Here is a 16157-nt window from a genome sequence, read left to right as displayed (position 1 = left end):
TGTGTCAATGTTTGCGTTCACATGACAAAAGTTTTAATAGTCTTTTGTTTGGTTTTTGTTTTCGGTGTCTGTTTTCAAAACGTTTCATTTGAAAAGTCATTTTCTCAAAATGCGCGTGACATTTTATTTATATGGATTATTAAGGATACTTTGTTTTTATTGTATTTGTTTAGAAAACAACATATAAGAAATTAACATATCGATAAATATTCATATTATTTGAACATCCCTTACCGGGACTAAAGTAACTTCAATGGTGAAAACGCGGATGACTGAATGATTTCTTATAAACGGTTAATATTTCCTTCGTGATTCGCCGAACATTTTATTTCAATATTATTACTCAATTATATTATAAACTTATATATAAGCGCGACATTTTGACTACGTAACATATTGGACTATATTGTTTAGTGATAAACTCTGAAACACGAATATAGTGGTATAAATTTCATATTAAAATAAATTATTAAAGGTTATTGCGTGAGTTGCGCTAAAAACAGTGATCTTTTTACAAGTATAGATTACATATATTAAATACATTTATAACACTTATCCTGTGTGTATGAGTCGTCGTTATTTTGACACGTTCATTGTAGACTTTTTCATGACACACGCGATGTGTACATTAATTAATTATCCATTTACACCAGACAATGAACTTTATCATAATTTTGTATGTTTGTAATTTGATACGAAATTGTTGTCAATTTTTTGTATTTTTTTTTTAAGTTTACCGAAGAACTGATGGCCCTGATAGGATCTTAAATGAAGGTTATAAGTACAAATATGGGCAAGCGCTATTGAGCTTTCACGTGCTTCTTTGTGTACGCAAATTACCGAGGTTATGTATGCGATATGTGTGGCGGATATAACTTTCTCAACACTGGGGTCATTGATAGACGTAGACGTTACTCTAATGTCCATATTATAAAAACTCCAAGCTTTATATTATTTTGTATGATTAAAAATATAAATATATTTTAGGCATACATATTGTCGACCTATGTCTATTTATAAAAAAAACCAACTGAATAACACTTATAGTCACGCGTCTCACTTTAAAAAAAAGAACCGGCTGAAAAGGACACATCGACAACTATTACAGTTAGGTATGATTTCCAAGGGATAATACATTTAAAACGTTAACAGTACTCGGTTATCGAAGGGCGGACAGACGTCCTATCCTCATGTCTAAAGGTCGCCTTACCTTAGAACATGCAAACCTTAAGATTATTCTTCAGTCGTCCAAGTCTTAAAATACATGACCTTGATGGAACAAATGGTTATGAACGGTTATCATGATCACTTCAGCGTCTTATCGAAATGTTTTATTCGAGATCTAATCTTCAGGTTTTTACATCTGATGTTTTGTGAGGAAGTACTCTTAAAGAGTGCGGCTAATTCTTTATATAAACATATAACTCATTGTAGAAAATCGTTATGTCTAAGATTCATTTAAATGTAATAAATGAAGTAACTGCTTGTTTTGACTGCACGTATATCGATATAATTACATACTGTTTGCTTGGTTGTAGAATTTTGTACAAGCCCATCTGGATTGGTGACCAACGCATCATATATTCTACAGCCAAGCACAAATAGTATTGTTGTGTTCTGGTTTGAAGTATGAATGAGACAGTGTACTACAGCTGCAACAGTCATAACATCTATTTCCCAAGGTTGGTGGTGCATTGGCGATCGAAGGATTCGTTAATATTTCTTACAGTGCCAATTTTTATAGGCGTTGGTGACCAATTTGACTTCAAAAAATATCTTATAAGGTTAAGTTTTCCTATGTAATATAATTCATAATCATTTTAAATATGTACCGCCATGCTGTGGCCATGGCTTTGTAGACGTTTGAATTTAACAAAAAGTTATTGTTGTAGCTTTATTTACCCCTTATGACATCAGCTTTCTGTCAGTAATTCTTCCCTTCGAAATCGGTTCAGCTGTTCCACACATTAGCTGGAACAAGCAGACAGACCGACAAAAATTAGAAAAAAATGTTACTTTGGTATAGTTACATTGAATAAAAGCGGTTATTTTAATGTTACAAACACTTCAACTTTATTATATGTACAGATTATAACAAAGACATAATTAACAAAACGATGAATTAAATATAAAAATAAAATAACACGTAATTTTTAAATATTCACATATTAATGTAAGTTTGAGGGTGACATTACACCAGTTAATGCTCGGTAAATTATTTCATGTTGAATTCGTTTCATATATTTTACATACTTATCATCAATAAAATAATTTAATTTTTTCGGGTCTGTGTTTATAACTGTACGTGGTCCCTGACTCGTACAAATGTTACTTTTGTAATGTTAATGAACGCTAATCAATTGATAATAATTGATTTTACGTTTCATTATTTTCGAAATATTCATTTTTATTTGTTATTTCTTTTTTTTTTTGAAGAATGCTCCAGATTAACTTATATTTGATTTGATAATTTTTGTTGAATTAAAAGTAAAGTAGCATAATTTTAAGCATAAATTATTGAACACACACAAGTGTATGTATATTTATGTTTCGAATATTTTTTATTCTGTGCTATTTATTTCCTATATTTATATATGTTCATTCTATATGTGTGTTCGGTTGGACAGATGTCCATGATTTTTTTTTGTGTGTATTTGAGTGGGTTTCTGATTGGTTGAGTTTATTTGCTCGGTAGGTGGCGCTTTGATCGAGAAGTAAATTCAATTCTTTTTTCACACGGGCGGGATGGTATTTGATTTTTCATAAAAGCTCGAATTATTAGGAAGAAATTTGTTTTACAAATAGAGGAGAAACAAAGTATCAACTGAACTCTTTTATCTTTCCTAATTATATATAAGTATGGAATATTATGAAACTAGACTTGTACGTTGTGCAATAATGTTCAAGCTATTTGGAATAAGCTTACAATGTATTTGTTTATTTCGAAGCAACATTTTATAATACATTCATCTTCATTGACTGTTATAAACATAGAATGACACAACTTAAATATATTTATCGACTTTGACTAACGACATCACGACGTACTACCTATTTGTCTCGCACGAGAATCCTTGAATTTATATGAAATGGATACAAATAGGTATCGGAGAGTCCAGATAGCTCTTAATATTGTGATCTTAGAGGCTCGACACAGCGTTGTTTATTGCGTTGTAAAGCGAGCTCGTGCCGTAAAACGACACAACTCAGAATTAAGATACGATTTCTTTGTGAGAAGGGCTTCGTTGAACGCGTCTCCGCGACGCCGCGCTCACGTATCGTAAATACACTCGGTGGAGTCTACATTAAATATCCATTAGATTTTATTGTTTCCAAGGAGGTTAGAGTCATATATTATAATAGAATTGTTTTATAATGATTTTAAAGGTAAATCGGTACATTGGTTAGTGCAACTGACTTGCGCGAGCGAACTCTTTTTGTTGACAAATAATCATTTCAAACAGATATTTCCATATTTTAATGGTTATATATCCCCATGCATCTTCTATCACGTAGATACTCTAATATAGTAATAAGATATAGTTAAAAAGTGAAACAACGACTTTGTTGTATAAAGAAAAATGTATTGCCCCCAAGGAAGGATTACCTTGACTTTGTGAAGCAACAAAGACTGTATTCTATCGACTATTCATGACTGTTTTTCACGTGGTAAATTATATTATCTTGTTTTTAAACCACTATTATATTCTTCACTGTATGATAATTTCATAATTATTTTAAAATTAAAAATAGAACTTAAAATTTCAGCTGTTATACATTCACGGATAACATACAAGTATTGCGTATTCTATTTATAATTATTTAGGTTGAATTTATATATTTTATATAGTATGATTATCGAGTTAAATCGTTGAATAAAATAAAGCAGCCGTAGCATAGGCTTGTAACGTAAGTGAAAGTATAGCTTTGAGCGGCGCCAATCAAAAACGCATTAGCTCGAAACGCGGCGCCGGCGCAGGCGCGTACATTCAGTGTTGTTCTAATGTTTGTATCGGATATCGATATATTATTTAACTCGCTATATTTTAATATAATTTTATATAATCTAAAAAGGTCAATATATTTGTTATATTGTCTGTATCAAAAATAAAACAAAAGCAGCGTCAACGTAAAGGCAGTAGTAATTTTATATAACTATATTAATATTGTAAGCGGGAAAGAGAATTTGGTTATGTATTTGATTATTCATTGTTATGCTTTAATCATTTGACCACCTCCTCTTACACAAGTGAAGCTGCGGGTGGAGAGTAGTCGTTATATAATTTCTCTTTTTTCATTTAGTACGTTAAAATAATGAGTCGTTACGCAATCCCCGGACTTACCTAACGTTGATAAGGACTAGAACCGGTCCATACTTTGATAACTATTACATGTTCGAGCAGCAAGGAAAGGGCCATTAGGAGCCTTTATTGTACTTACAAAATGATTGCAATTGCGATAACGCTAACAACTTGCTGCTATTAGTTTCTGTTTGGATCGAGAGGACCGATGGAAAGTGGGATGCGATAATGGTAGTATAATTGACGTACAAATTCCATTTTAGCGAGTTTTCGAAGCTAACCACAGGTTACCACTACGAGTATGTTTTGGTCATATGGCGTTTTAGTTTCACTGTATGTTTTGTGAGTAATATTAATTTTCTAGCACTATCTAATTGTTCAGTTGTTTTGTTTTGAAGTATATATAAGTTGTTGTTATTTAACTGTTACTTGGCTCGCGTTTTAGAAGGAGCCTATTTTTGTACCTAATACAAAATTTCATCTAATTTTGTTTAGTGGTTTATTTAAAAAGAACTATTTTAGTATTTATAATATTAGTATAGATTTATATTTATGGTCTTTTTCAAATCCTACTTTGAAATTATTTTGCACAACACTATATTAGATTTTGATTAATTAAAAAAATATATTCTCTTTTTATTCTTTGTTGTACTGTAAGCACGCAATTTATATTCACCATTCCGTCAAATGGATTTACATCACAGAAGTATTCCTTCAATAAGCGTACTTTTTGAAAGTGTGATTCATATCGAACACAATACGAAAGTATCAAAACGGCTGCCTTTCATAATAGTGTTACGTAAAGCTCGAGAGAAATCAGCTTGCTCTCCGGCGCTATAGCTAAACTGAGAGTTCGAGATCCAACACCGGAACCGATTCAATTGGATTTATCTATTAAATGTGAAACTTTGAGTCATTGCTGCTTTCGCGTCATATGCTCGCGTAGTTAAATGAAATATACTTGAAACTAGTACTTTAGATACTAATTATAACGCTTCAATTAATAAAAATTCTTAACTATAAGATTATACATGGTTATTATTTTTATTTTACTTTAGATACTAATTATAACGCTTCAATTAATAAAAATTCTTAACTATAAGATTATACATGGTTATTATTTTTATTTCGTTAATGTCACGTGCCATAGAGAAGACTCGGTCGAGGTTACGCGCTTAATTTGATTTTGTATGCATCATAGTTGTTGGTAATACTTTATAATTCAATAATCAATTTGATATGAACTTAATCCGATGCGGGTTGATGGCAGATTCGGCAGATGTTCATCCGAAACTTTTCCGGGTTTCATTACGATGTTATATTTTATCGCTTAGTTCAAGATTAATTATAAACAGAAAATTGTGATAAGTGTGAATGATGAAAGTGAAAATTGGATATATCATTCACGTGTTGAAATGTTTCTTTTACTTTCAAATCGTTTAATTGATTTAACCTACTTTCAAGATATATATTACCAATACTTTTCCCTGGCTTCGTTCCCTGTTTAGGTGTTGGTCGTCAAGTTAGGCAAAGTAGCCTACCGTCCTTATTGATAGTCAAAGCTTGTTTCATATAGAAAATCATCGAATTATTTTTAGTTGTTTGAGTGTTAAAGCTGAGATGGACCAGTGGTTAGAACGCGTGCATATTAACCGATGATTGCGGGTTCAAACCCAGGCAAGCACCACTATATATATGTGCTTAATTTGTGTTTATAATTCATCTCGAGCTCGGCGGTGAAGGAAAACATCGCGAGGAAACCTGCATGTGTCTAATTTCATCGAAATTCTGCCACATGTGCATTCCACCAACCCGCATTGGAACAGCGTGATGGAATATGTTCCAAGCCGTCTCCTTAATGGAAGAGGAGGCCTTATCTCAGCAGTGGGAAATGGACAGGCTGTTACTTAACTTTACTTTACTGAGTGTTAAAGAGCATCATACAAACATTAATATAGTATTTATATTAGCAAATTTATTGTCAATACTCACTATGTGTTTAAACAAATCAAGTGTATCAAACATACACTGACCTGACTATTCCAAGTGTTGAACTAGTGTTTATATTTAATCTCGTACTCGACAATAGAGGAAAATATTTTGAGGAAACATGGTCGTACCATGAGATATATTGACACACGTGTATCCGCTAATCCGCAAAGGAATAGCGTTTTGAAATAACCTTGATCATTATTTTTAACAAGAGAAAATACCTCGATATGATACCATTACGGTTTGCTACTTCATATCTTATATTTATATATACGTTTGTATAATAATATAAATAAATATAAATATAACACAACACAACGTTAAATAACACTACATTACAATGATCAAACCTGACTTACTGTTTGTGCTCGTTTAAAAATCAAATGACTGCGTATTCACTCATTATATTAGCTAGTCATCATCAGTATTAACTATAGAAAGACCAACTTTCAGAGTATGTTTGTTTCATATCACTAGAAATTTGAAGGAATCTACATTTGAATAGTACACGAGATCCTCTAGCGCTAAGGACACGTGAATTTTAACAGACTATTGTAGATTCAAATCAAGACATAAAAGCGTAACTCAGTTTTCATCTGCTTAATTTGTCTAAGACTCTTAATACTGTCTCCTCAAGAACAGAGGCCTTTTCTTAATTGTGGGATATATTGAGTTTCTTACACTACATTTACATAGAATTTGATATAGTTACATACAATTATACTAAATTATAATAAAGCACACATTAATATGTAGAGAAATAAGTTAACTATGATGTATTATTTTATTTATAATATTTAAACTGAATATCAGAACGTTTTTTTATAGAAATGCGTTTCATTCTTTTGCTTTTTGATCTTTCAATGTTATCTCACCAACTTTCTCTTATTAAATTAGTTTTATTCGCAAGTTACATAACATACAAAGCGTTGTGTTTAGATAAACTTATGTAATATTCATGTACTTTTTTGTATAAAAGCTATAACAGCGATATACAATATAAATGAATTGTTAAAATATATTAAATTAACGATCTAATTGCTGCAATAATATTGTAGTTACACTAATTAAGTAAGGATTATGTTAAGTACGATTATAGATCATTATGTAAATAATTTCGTAACGAATAGTACTGATACATTTGAAACCGAATCATTTAACTATGATTAATGATACGTGGCTCATCACTTATGTAACAGCATGCCCATAACAGATGGTAACCTTAATAACTTTCACCTAACACGAATTGGTAATCAGCCGGTTCGTTCGTAATAACCATAATAGCGCGTAATAAAACTATTTGCAACGCATCCACGATAGTGAGAGTGCTTGTATATAAATTTTAGTTTGAACACGCTATGTTAAAGGTCGTCGTTGACGCCGATTGCTTTCCTTTTATAGTCTTACGAATTTCATCTAATAGCTATGTCGTAAGTCTGGCGTTGTTAAGAGGATTATGAAAGTATAGTACGACACAACTTAGATGTAGCATCGGAAAAATTCGTAAAACCGATCACATCCGCAATTATAAATATTTATTTTTTATGTGAATGTAATCTTTACACAAACGCAATGACTTGTTATATCATATGAGCTAATGTATTCGTCAATTTGACAGGTCGATTTATATACACTTTCTTTCTCGGATTGAACTGACGCGAGAATCTATAGCGACGGATAACGTCGAATGGCAAGATAGGGAGGTATTTGTATTGGTTGTATAAATGCCGATGCTACATCTAAGTTGTGTCGTACTAAACCTAACGAAGTCGACCCGTAATCGAAGTTAAAATCGTCGGATTGACGAAACGTTTTCTAAAGATTAAACGATGCGGCCGTGCGTCTGCATACTTGTATAAATTATTTTTATCTCAGATATTTAAATTTTATAACTAGTGTCGTTAAATTAAAGTTAAGTTTTTCGGATTTGATTGCCTCGTGTAATGTTTCTGGTTTAAAGTTTCGATATAGACATATACTGAGTGGAACGCACTCATTTCTTTTTTTCCTTTTTTAACTTGTACTTCTATATTGATATTATGAATGTGAAAGTAACTCTATGTGTCTGTCTGTCTGCCTGTCGCTCTTTAACTGTCAAACCAATGAACCTGATTTGACGAAATTTTCTATGAAGCAAAGCTTAAACTCCAAGGAAGGACAGGCTACTTTTTTGTCTAACACACACACACACAACAAACCTCCTAAAACGCGAACGAGGCCGCGGGCGACTACTAGTATTATATAAATAGAATAGGAGACGTTTTTTGTAAAGTCTAACCCAAGTAATTAATAAACATAACAGGTGCAACGTATTTGAGCGATTTTTTTTTATGGTATAGGTTGGTGGACGAGCATATAGGCCACCTGATGGTAAGTGGTCACCATCACTCATAGACAATGAAGCTGTAAGAAATATTAACTATTCCTTACATCGTCAATGTGCCACCAACCTTCGGAACTAGGATGTTATGTCCCTTGTGCCTGTATTTACACTGGCTCACTAACCCTTCAAACCGGAACACAACAATACTGATTACTGTTATTTGGCGGTAGAATAACTGATGAGTGGGTGGTACCTACCCAGACGGGCTTGCACAAAGCCCTACCACCAAGTGAATGATTTAGTATTTAATGTAATTATATACTTAAGTACATAGCTGTGTTTGTAGTTTCACCCGCTTTATTTAGACTATTAACGTGACAAGCGTGAATTTAATGTTATTATAAAAATATAAACACACATAAAATGTTCCGTATAAAACTTAACGCTTTCAATTTCATTCGACTCGCATTTTATTATATTTTATTGAAGGACACTGACCTAAATTGTGCTTCAAATATATGAGACTTCTGTATTTTTTTTTTATTTGAATTGTAATTAGTTTTGTGATGTCATATCCGCAACAGACTTTCGATACGACTCACGATGAAAGTTCGTCGTAAACACGTATGCAATTATGCATATGCTAAATGAGATTTCATACGACGATCGAAGCTATCTCTATAAAATCAAAACTGACAATCAAATATCGACTTTACGTGTCACGAATAAAGAATATAATTGTTTATCCATATATTATTGATGTGTGGTGATATTTTTCAACGTCGTTTATGAACCAGGTAGACTTTTATCGAGAGAAAGAGAAGTTGACTCATTAAGTTTACTTTCACCCAACCCTGTGGGCGCGAGTTTTCGAAGGTCGATATAATATTTTGATTTGACGTGTCGAGTCGTGTAATGTTTTTCTTTGTATGGAACACTTATTTACAAAAGCATGATTTACATTAAAGCCCTTAATTATATACAAATAAAAATTAAAATATAGTTATTGTACAAATATTTAAGGAATATCAAATTATTTAATAATATAGCAACTGATGTAACCCAAAATTCAAATTTGGAATGAATAAAAGTTTTATCATTATCGATATGTTGGTACTAAATAATTTGAAGACTTGATTTGAATCTGTATAATAAAAGCATGTCCCGGCTTGACACGTGTACAGTATTCGTCACTATAAAATTGTATATAGACCTATATACAATTTAACTGTATATAATTTTATATTGAAGAATAAATATAAAAAGAAACATTCTTGCTTTTCCGCTAGGAAAGTTGACTTCTCGGCTTTACAGTAACTATACATTTTTTATACTTGGATTATTCTGTTTATTGATGAAAACTTCATAGAACTCTGTCGGTTAGATTAAAAGATCTACGCTCAAAGACGGGCGGCAGTAACTTTGTTTAATACTATGTTGATAAATAACTCTTGTTTATATATAAAGTATGTATAAAAAATAACGATCGTCTTTGTATGTTTCATTTATAAAGGTTATTTTTTCTTCTTGGAAATATTGGCGTTTAAAGACGGATTTGAAGATTTGATTGTTGAAATAATTGTTTTTTATTGCTAAAATGTTGCGACAGATTATATCGAGGAAGTAATTTTCAGTTTTGTGGTCAAGAGGTCAAGACCGTCTTTATCTTTTTTTTTCCTTCATAACACATTGTTATTATTTTAAAGTTTTGTGATAACTTTATTGCTTTTGTAGGATTATTAAAAAAAAAAGGAAGTATTTAGCGAGGTTAATCGCGGAAGAATACGCTAAATATAACGATCTTGGAACTTGAATTATGTTTTAGTTTTTTTTTTATATATATAAAACCTGCATAAGTTTTATTAAACACATTTTTTCAGTTAATACAATTTGATTTTATATTAACCGGAGCGATCTTTGTGGCGTTCATGCGGTCGAAATCGTTTCTTTGTTTTTAAAAAAACATATGCTATGATAAACTTACTTTCTGAATATGTATTCCTTTCTTTAGAGTTATCTGTATCATTTACTAGACCAACCGGCTTAGGTTGTAGGAGAAAGTCGAGTAAGTTAGTCATTCGGCTAAGTTTAATGTATTATATAGAGTATATATCGGAAATTCTAGCATAACATTATATAGCGTAAATTTATTCTTTGTTTAGTACCTACTTAATTGCTTTATTTATGTATAAAATATTAATGAAATAGAAATTTTTAATGAGATTTATTGCAAATGAGTATTACTCTTGTGCTATCGATACTAATATTACAATCATGTTATTGTATACTATGTGTTTATCGGCAAAAAGATTTTTAAAGAGACTTGTTGCTTAAAGCCGCGTGTGCCGCAATGACCGATGAAAATTTTGAATACGGAGAATTCTGATAATCTAAATAGAAACACGTGTAATACTTAAATTTTGAAAAAGAGGGTAAAAGTAACTTTTTAGCAATTTATTTATATTAATCCTTCCTTATTATAATAGTATAAATAGCTACGTTATTTATATAATCCTTCCTTATTATATTAATATAAACAGCTACGTCGCCATTATTATACTACGCCTAAAGTTAAAATTGACTTTTAAACGTAATTCGTACTATATTTGAGAATGAGAACGTATGTTTGAAAAAAATGCATCAGACTGAAAAGCCCAGGACGTCGGATAACATCTATTTGCTTTAGTTTCATGGCGCGAGGAAATATCGCTCGAAGCGATAGATTTTAAACAAACAAAACCTTATTTTTACCCGTATAAAATTGGGGCAGGTTTTTATTTTATTTTTGTCTACGATAGTCATTCACGCATTGAAACCGATTACCCTTGATTTTCCTATGTATTTTTTAATTTATTTAACAAAATATTTATTTACACGATTTACCTGTACAACTTTCACTTTATTTTTACAACTTTCCCGTAATATTGCTAATAGATGGAAATATATAATGTATGTATGATATAAGTGTAAACTTATATTTAAAAAAATATTTTTATTGGTTTTAAAAAAAAAATAAAAAAAAATGTACCTACTCAATAAAAATGTACTGTTATTTATAGAATAATAAGAGCATTAAACTTATATTTTTTTGTTTTAGGTAAGGCGAAAAATCGATTACGATTACGAAAGCAGGCCTCTGTTTAATAGTAAGTTTAAATTGGTAGTTATTTATGTTTAAAAAATGTTATTACTAGTTGTGTATTTAATTAATTAACCAATATAGGTATTAAATTTTAATTCAATTAAGCGTGGAGATGATGATGAGGAATAATTTTGAAAGCGGCTCAAAAGTAAACAACGATTTAATTGCGTCGTGGTTAGGGTTGTAAAGCTTTCCGCTGCATCCACGCCGGCGATAGTCGCATGGTGCGGCGCGGCACTCCCACTCGTCGTTCTTGGCCGCGGCCGGCTCGCGCTCATTCACTTCAGTCCACAGCCGACTACCGCGGCGAACGCACGCGACGATTTACGCGCCTCCGATGTTAGTTTACGATTACGACATCGCGTCGCAACACGGAATTTCGCCGTGACATTGAATATAACTATCTCGAATATGGGTTAAACGACCCCGTAGACGAAATGAGTCCGGGCGAGCGCGCCGCCTTAGGGCGCCGCGAAGCCCCTCGCCCTCACTATGCGGCCACCGCACCGGGTTTCCCGCCACCGTACTATCCGCCCTATGGTGTGCCACATCCTAATGCATGGCTAGGGGCACCCCTTATATCTATGGCAGGACGTACACCGCCACCTCGTGAAAACCCTGTATCCAAGCTTGCGATGCATACACAGGGCGCTCCACTTATTATTCAAAATAGACACGATCGAAGAAAATACACTACTATACCTGAGCAACGAAATCATCGCGCCGTGGGACATACAGAAAATTTTACGAAAGACAGAAGTGATGTGTCTGAAAACAACAGGCCGAGAAATCAACATCATCAACAACATCAACAACAAACACGTCCATCGCGCAGCGGCCGTAACAACAACACGGATGCAGTTAGCGTAGCGAGTGACGAAAGTTCCGGATCTACGAATTCCGAAACAATGCTGCCGAGAATCATAAAACCACGAAAACGACGTAAAAAGGATAGAAAACCCAATAACATGGTACCACATGAATTGACATCCGCAGTATTGGATCTGGGTGATGTCGAACATTGTGCAGTTACGAATATGGGGTCAGCGGCGCACGGTGTTTACGAGGAATCTTATTGCCGTGATATATCGTTGCCCTATCGCTTAGACGTAAAAGTGTTAGATTACCCGGATCCAGCGCCAGAGACTTATAGAGTATCGGCGTTAGGAGAAGCTTTGGAGGCTACGCGTTTTGGATTAGTAGAGGCAGCTTCACCGTCAGAATCTGCTGTTAGTTCTTGTCAGTGTCGTTATTGTGATCCTGTCGGACAGATTTGGGATGCGGATTCAATAGCCCATTTATTGGATGAAAATTCTAGTGTAGATTTTGCCCCGACTAAATTAGAAGAGTCAATGAAAATTGTCGGCCCATTGGGCAGACGAGGCGCCGATACAATGTTACGACGAAGTTGGAGTGATCCATCGGCTCGAGTACCGGAAAGAAAAGTAAATAATACCGATACGATGTCGGCTCCAAACCTTTATTCTTTATTCCCACCTCCGAGAAGAACCAGCGTTCCAGAGCCTAGATCACCACTGGCTTTGGAAATATCGTCAGAGATTGTTACTTCGATGAACGGACACCGTGACTTGGAAATTAAATTATTTTCGACCTCGCCCCCGGCCTCGACCTCCGAACGTCGTTCTTTCTTCGATGATAAAAGTGAAAGTGCCGTTAACGATAGATGTGCGAACACAAATTCAAAGCAGAAAGCAAACAGTGCAGTGAGTAGTGAAAAGATGGTGTCGAGTGCAAACAATATTCAAAAAAGTGGAAATATGGATTCGGGATGCATAAAGGCACTACTAACTGGCGATAATTCGCGCAACATTTGTGATTTAGCCTTAGTTTCTGTCTGAGGTCGACGATGACCATGTTTATAATAATTGTAACATTTGGAAGCGTATGATTACCAGTCCAGGGGCTTTACGCTCGCCATTTGAGCTGGACTCAAATTTTCATAGCGAGGCAAACACGGAGCGTCTCAACGCGACCCTATGATATTGAGATCTCCGAATCGGTTTCCTGTAGATCCTATAATTAATTTATTTTTTAACCATAGTATATGAAACTGAAATGAAACTTTGTCTGGAAATTTTATAAGTTGTGATTCGCCGTTATGACTGAATATTGTCATTCATTACTCGGAGAGATGATTCTGGGTGTTGCGTTAAGTTGATAGAGAGCGTGTTGAATACGTAAAGATAATTATGCCAATAAGAAATAATTAATGTTGCGATATTATGTTATTACATTGTCCCAAGTTGTGTGCAATTAGCGTTTCACACTACTGACACGGTTGCGGATGCGTGCTCGCTATTGCGGTTTCCCGAGGTTTTCACCGCGCGCCGTTCCGGGTGGCGCCTCGTGCGCACCGGTTCATAGCGTTAATGACTTTTTTTTTCCATTTCTACTCGTGGCTCACTTTTACCATAACCGTTTATTTTGACGACCTCCTGGTCTTGAAAACTAATGGCCTTAAATATTAAACGTTTAATTTATAATTTAATACGCATACGTTGATACGTAAATTACCGCTTCTATTCGCTATCATAATTTTTTCTACCATTAGTAAGTTACCTTTATACGTTAATGGCTCGAGAGGCAACAACTGTATTATATTTTTTTACTGCACATAATTGAATATTTAATAGAACGGTATTCATACATCACCGGTTACGTATTTGAACAATACATTTAAGTCATGATTTTATTTGCTTATAACGTTTATTAGACTAGGCTATATAAAAAAATGATAATCACCTTTCAGCGTCTTCAAAGCTTAAACTCAAACAGGGTACAGTTACCGATCTAATCGTTGTTTTTTATGGAACTTTATAGCGATAAAAAGTAGAGCCATATTTTTAGTTTGAATAAGACGTCGTTTTTATTTTGACATTTAATTAGTTACGCGAAGACGCGCTGATAAAAATAACGATAATTAATTTTTTTTAACATTCTGTTATCATTGTTTGTCGAACAAGCAAGCGGTTCATTAACATTACATTTCTGTTCATAAAAACTTTATACGTTCCTTATCGTATTTCTATAGAATGACGAATTTGTCCTAAATACGAGGATTACGTTTTACATATCATTATTTTCCATTAATGTCGCTGTAACGTCAACTGAACGCATTTTCTCATAATAATCCTTCGAATGATAACAAGATATGTTATTAGCGGCGAATCAGTAATGTTTTCTTTAAGTCTACGTGTATTTCTTCGAGGAAGGGTCCAATGGGTATACCAGATAAAGTTTCATAATGTAGATAATGTGAATATAATTTAAGTTATTCATGGTTCGTACTTCGGTACACCGCTATCGTTGGCTTTTACACACTATGGGCTGTTTAGTATATTCTACGTTTTTATTTTTGTGTTGTGTTAGCTTATATTGCTCGGCGCATGCGTGGGACGACATGATAAATCGGTTCTTGCTTTATTTTTCTCTAAGATAGGCTCGACGTAGACGAGGAGTTATTACAGTATCTTATCAACAGAAAAATTCTGATTTAATGCGCATTAGCGGTACTGTTGATTGCGTTATATATCAAGTTATTATCGCTATTCAAATGACGAACCGGTCGTAATTATAGTACGAGACTCCAAAAGTAAAAGGGCGAAGGGTTATTCGTTATATCGATAAGAGAAAAAAAACTAATGCTTAGATATAAATCGTATGCATTGTTTGACTGTAAATATTCATCGTCAACGTCGAATCGCTACTTGTGTTGGGATCAATATACGATGTAACAGCTGTAAAACTCAACGATACACTTAATATTAATGTAAACAAATATAGGCTATGTCTAACTTACTGAGTGAATGCATTTTATACATAAAGTTATATAGGTTTATTATTTGTTTGTGTACGTCGTGATGCACGAGTTACACGCTTGCACACTATTTTTGTACAATAAAAAACCATCATGCCCTGATAATTTCTGTTGTTTTATTTTGTGCTCGGTTAATTGAGCATACTGTGTGAGCACTTTTTAAAAGATTACCCATTATATTTATAAAAAAAAACAGTTCTGTATTTGAATATTTTCTTCGAATCGAACGGTCAATATGTTACGTTAGTCGATTCAAATTCACCAGATGGACTTGGTAAACATAACAAGGTATTGATATTCGGTAACAAAATGTGTTTTTTTTTAAATTCAGAAACCCGTATTGTTAATAGCGTAGCCGTTTACGTAATTCTTAACTCGACTTTCTATTGTAGTGAAACAGCTTATGGTTACGCGTTTGCTATTGTATTGTTTGTTTACAAAAGAAATATTCGAGTGTATATCACAGACGGTGGGCGAATATTTCGAAAATATAGCCATTCAATCTGCTATTGCATACAATCGAAATTTAGTTCGATGTTCTGGTACTGAAAGAGCCTAAGT

General features: G+C 33.5%; 2 protein-coding genes across 4 annotated transcripts in view; both read left to right on the top strand.

Moving 5' to 3' along the window:
* LOC124535132 (CCR4-NOT transcription complex subunit 6) overlaps window positions 1-16157 on the top strand; it is a 212597-nt gene that overhangs the window by 37824 nt on the left and 158616 nt on the right. The gene's annotated exons all lie outside the window — the stretch shown is intronic.
* On the top strand, window positions 12002-15701 carry LOC124535133. The gene has a single exon (XM_047111214.1). It carries the CDS (start codon window positions 12196-12198, stop codon window positions 13615-13617), a length of 1422 nt encoding a protein of 473 aa, XP_046967170.1. The 5' UTR covers window positions 12002-12195; the 3' UTR covers window positions 13618-15701.

The sequence above is a fragment of the Vanessa cardui genome, chromosome 14 (genome assembly GCF_905220365.1).
Source record: "Vanessa cardui chromosome 14, ilVanCard2.1, whole genome shotgun sequence".
NCBI classification, from domain to species: domain Eukaryota; kingdom Metazoa; phylum Arthropoda; class Insecta; order Lepidoptera; family Nymphalidae; genus Vanessa; species Vanessa cardui.
The sequence above is the reverse complement of the archived record's forward strand: the minus strand, read 5'-3'. Positions and strand labels throughout refer to the sequence as shown.

Excerpts from the sequence above, each read along its gene's own strand:
- LOC124535133 (XM_047111214.1), top strand. The coding sequence starts at position 12,196 with ATGAGTCCGGGCGAGCGCGCCGCCTTAGGGCGCCGCGAAGCCCCTCGC.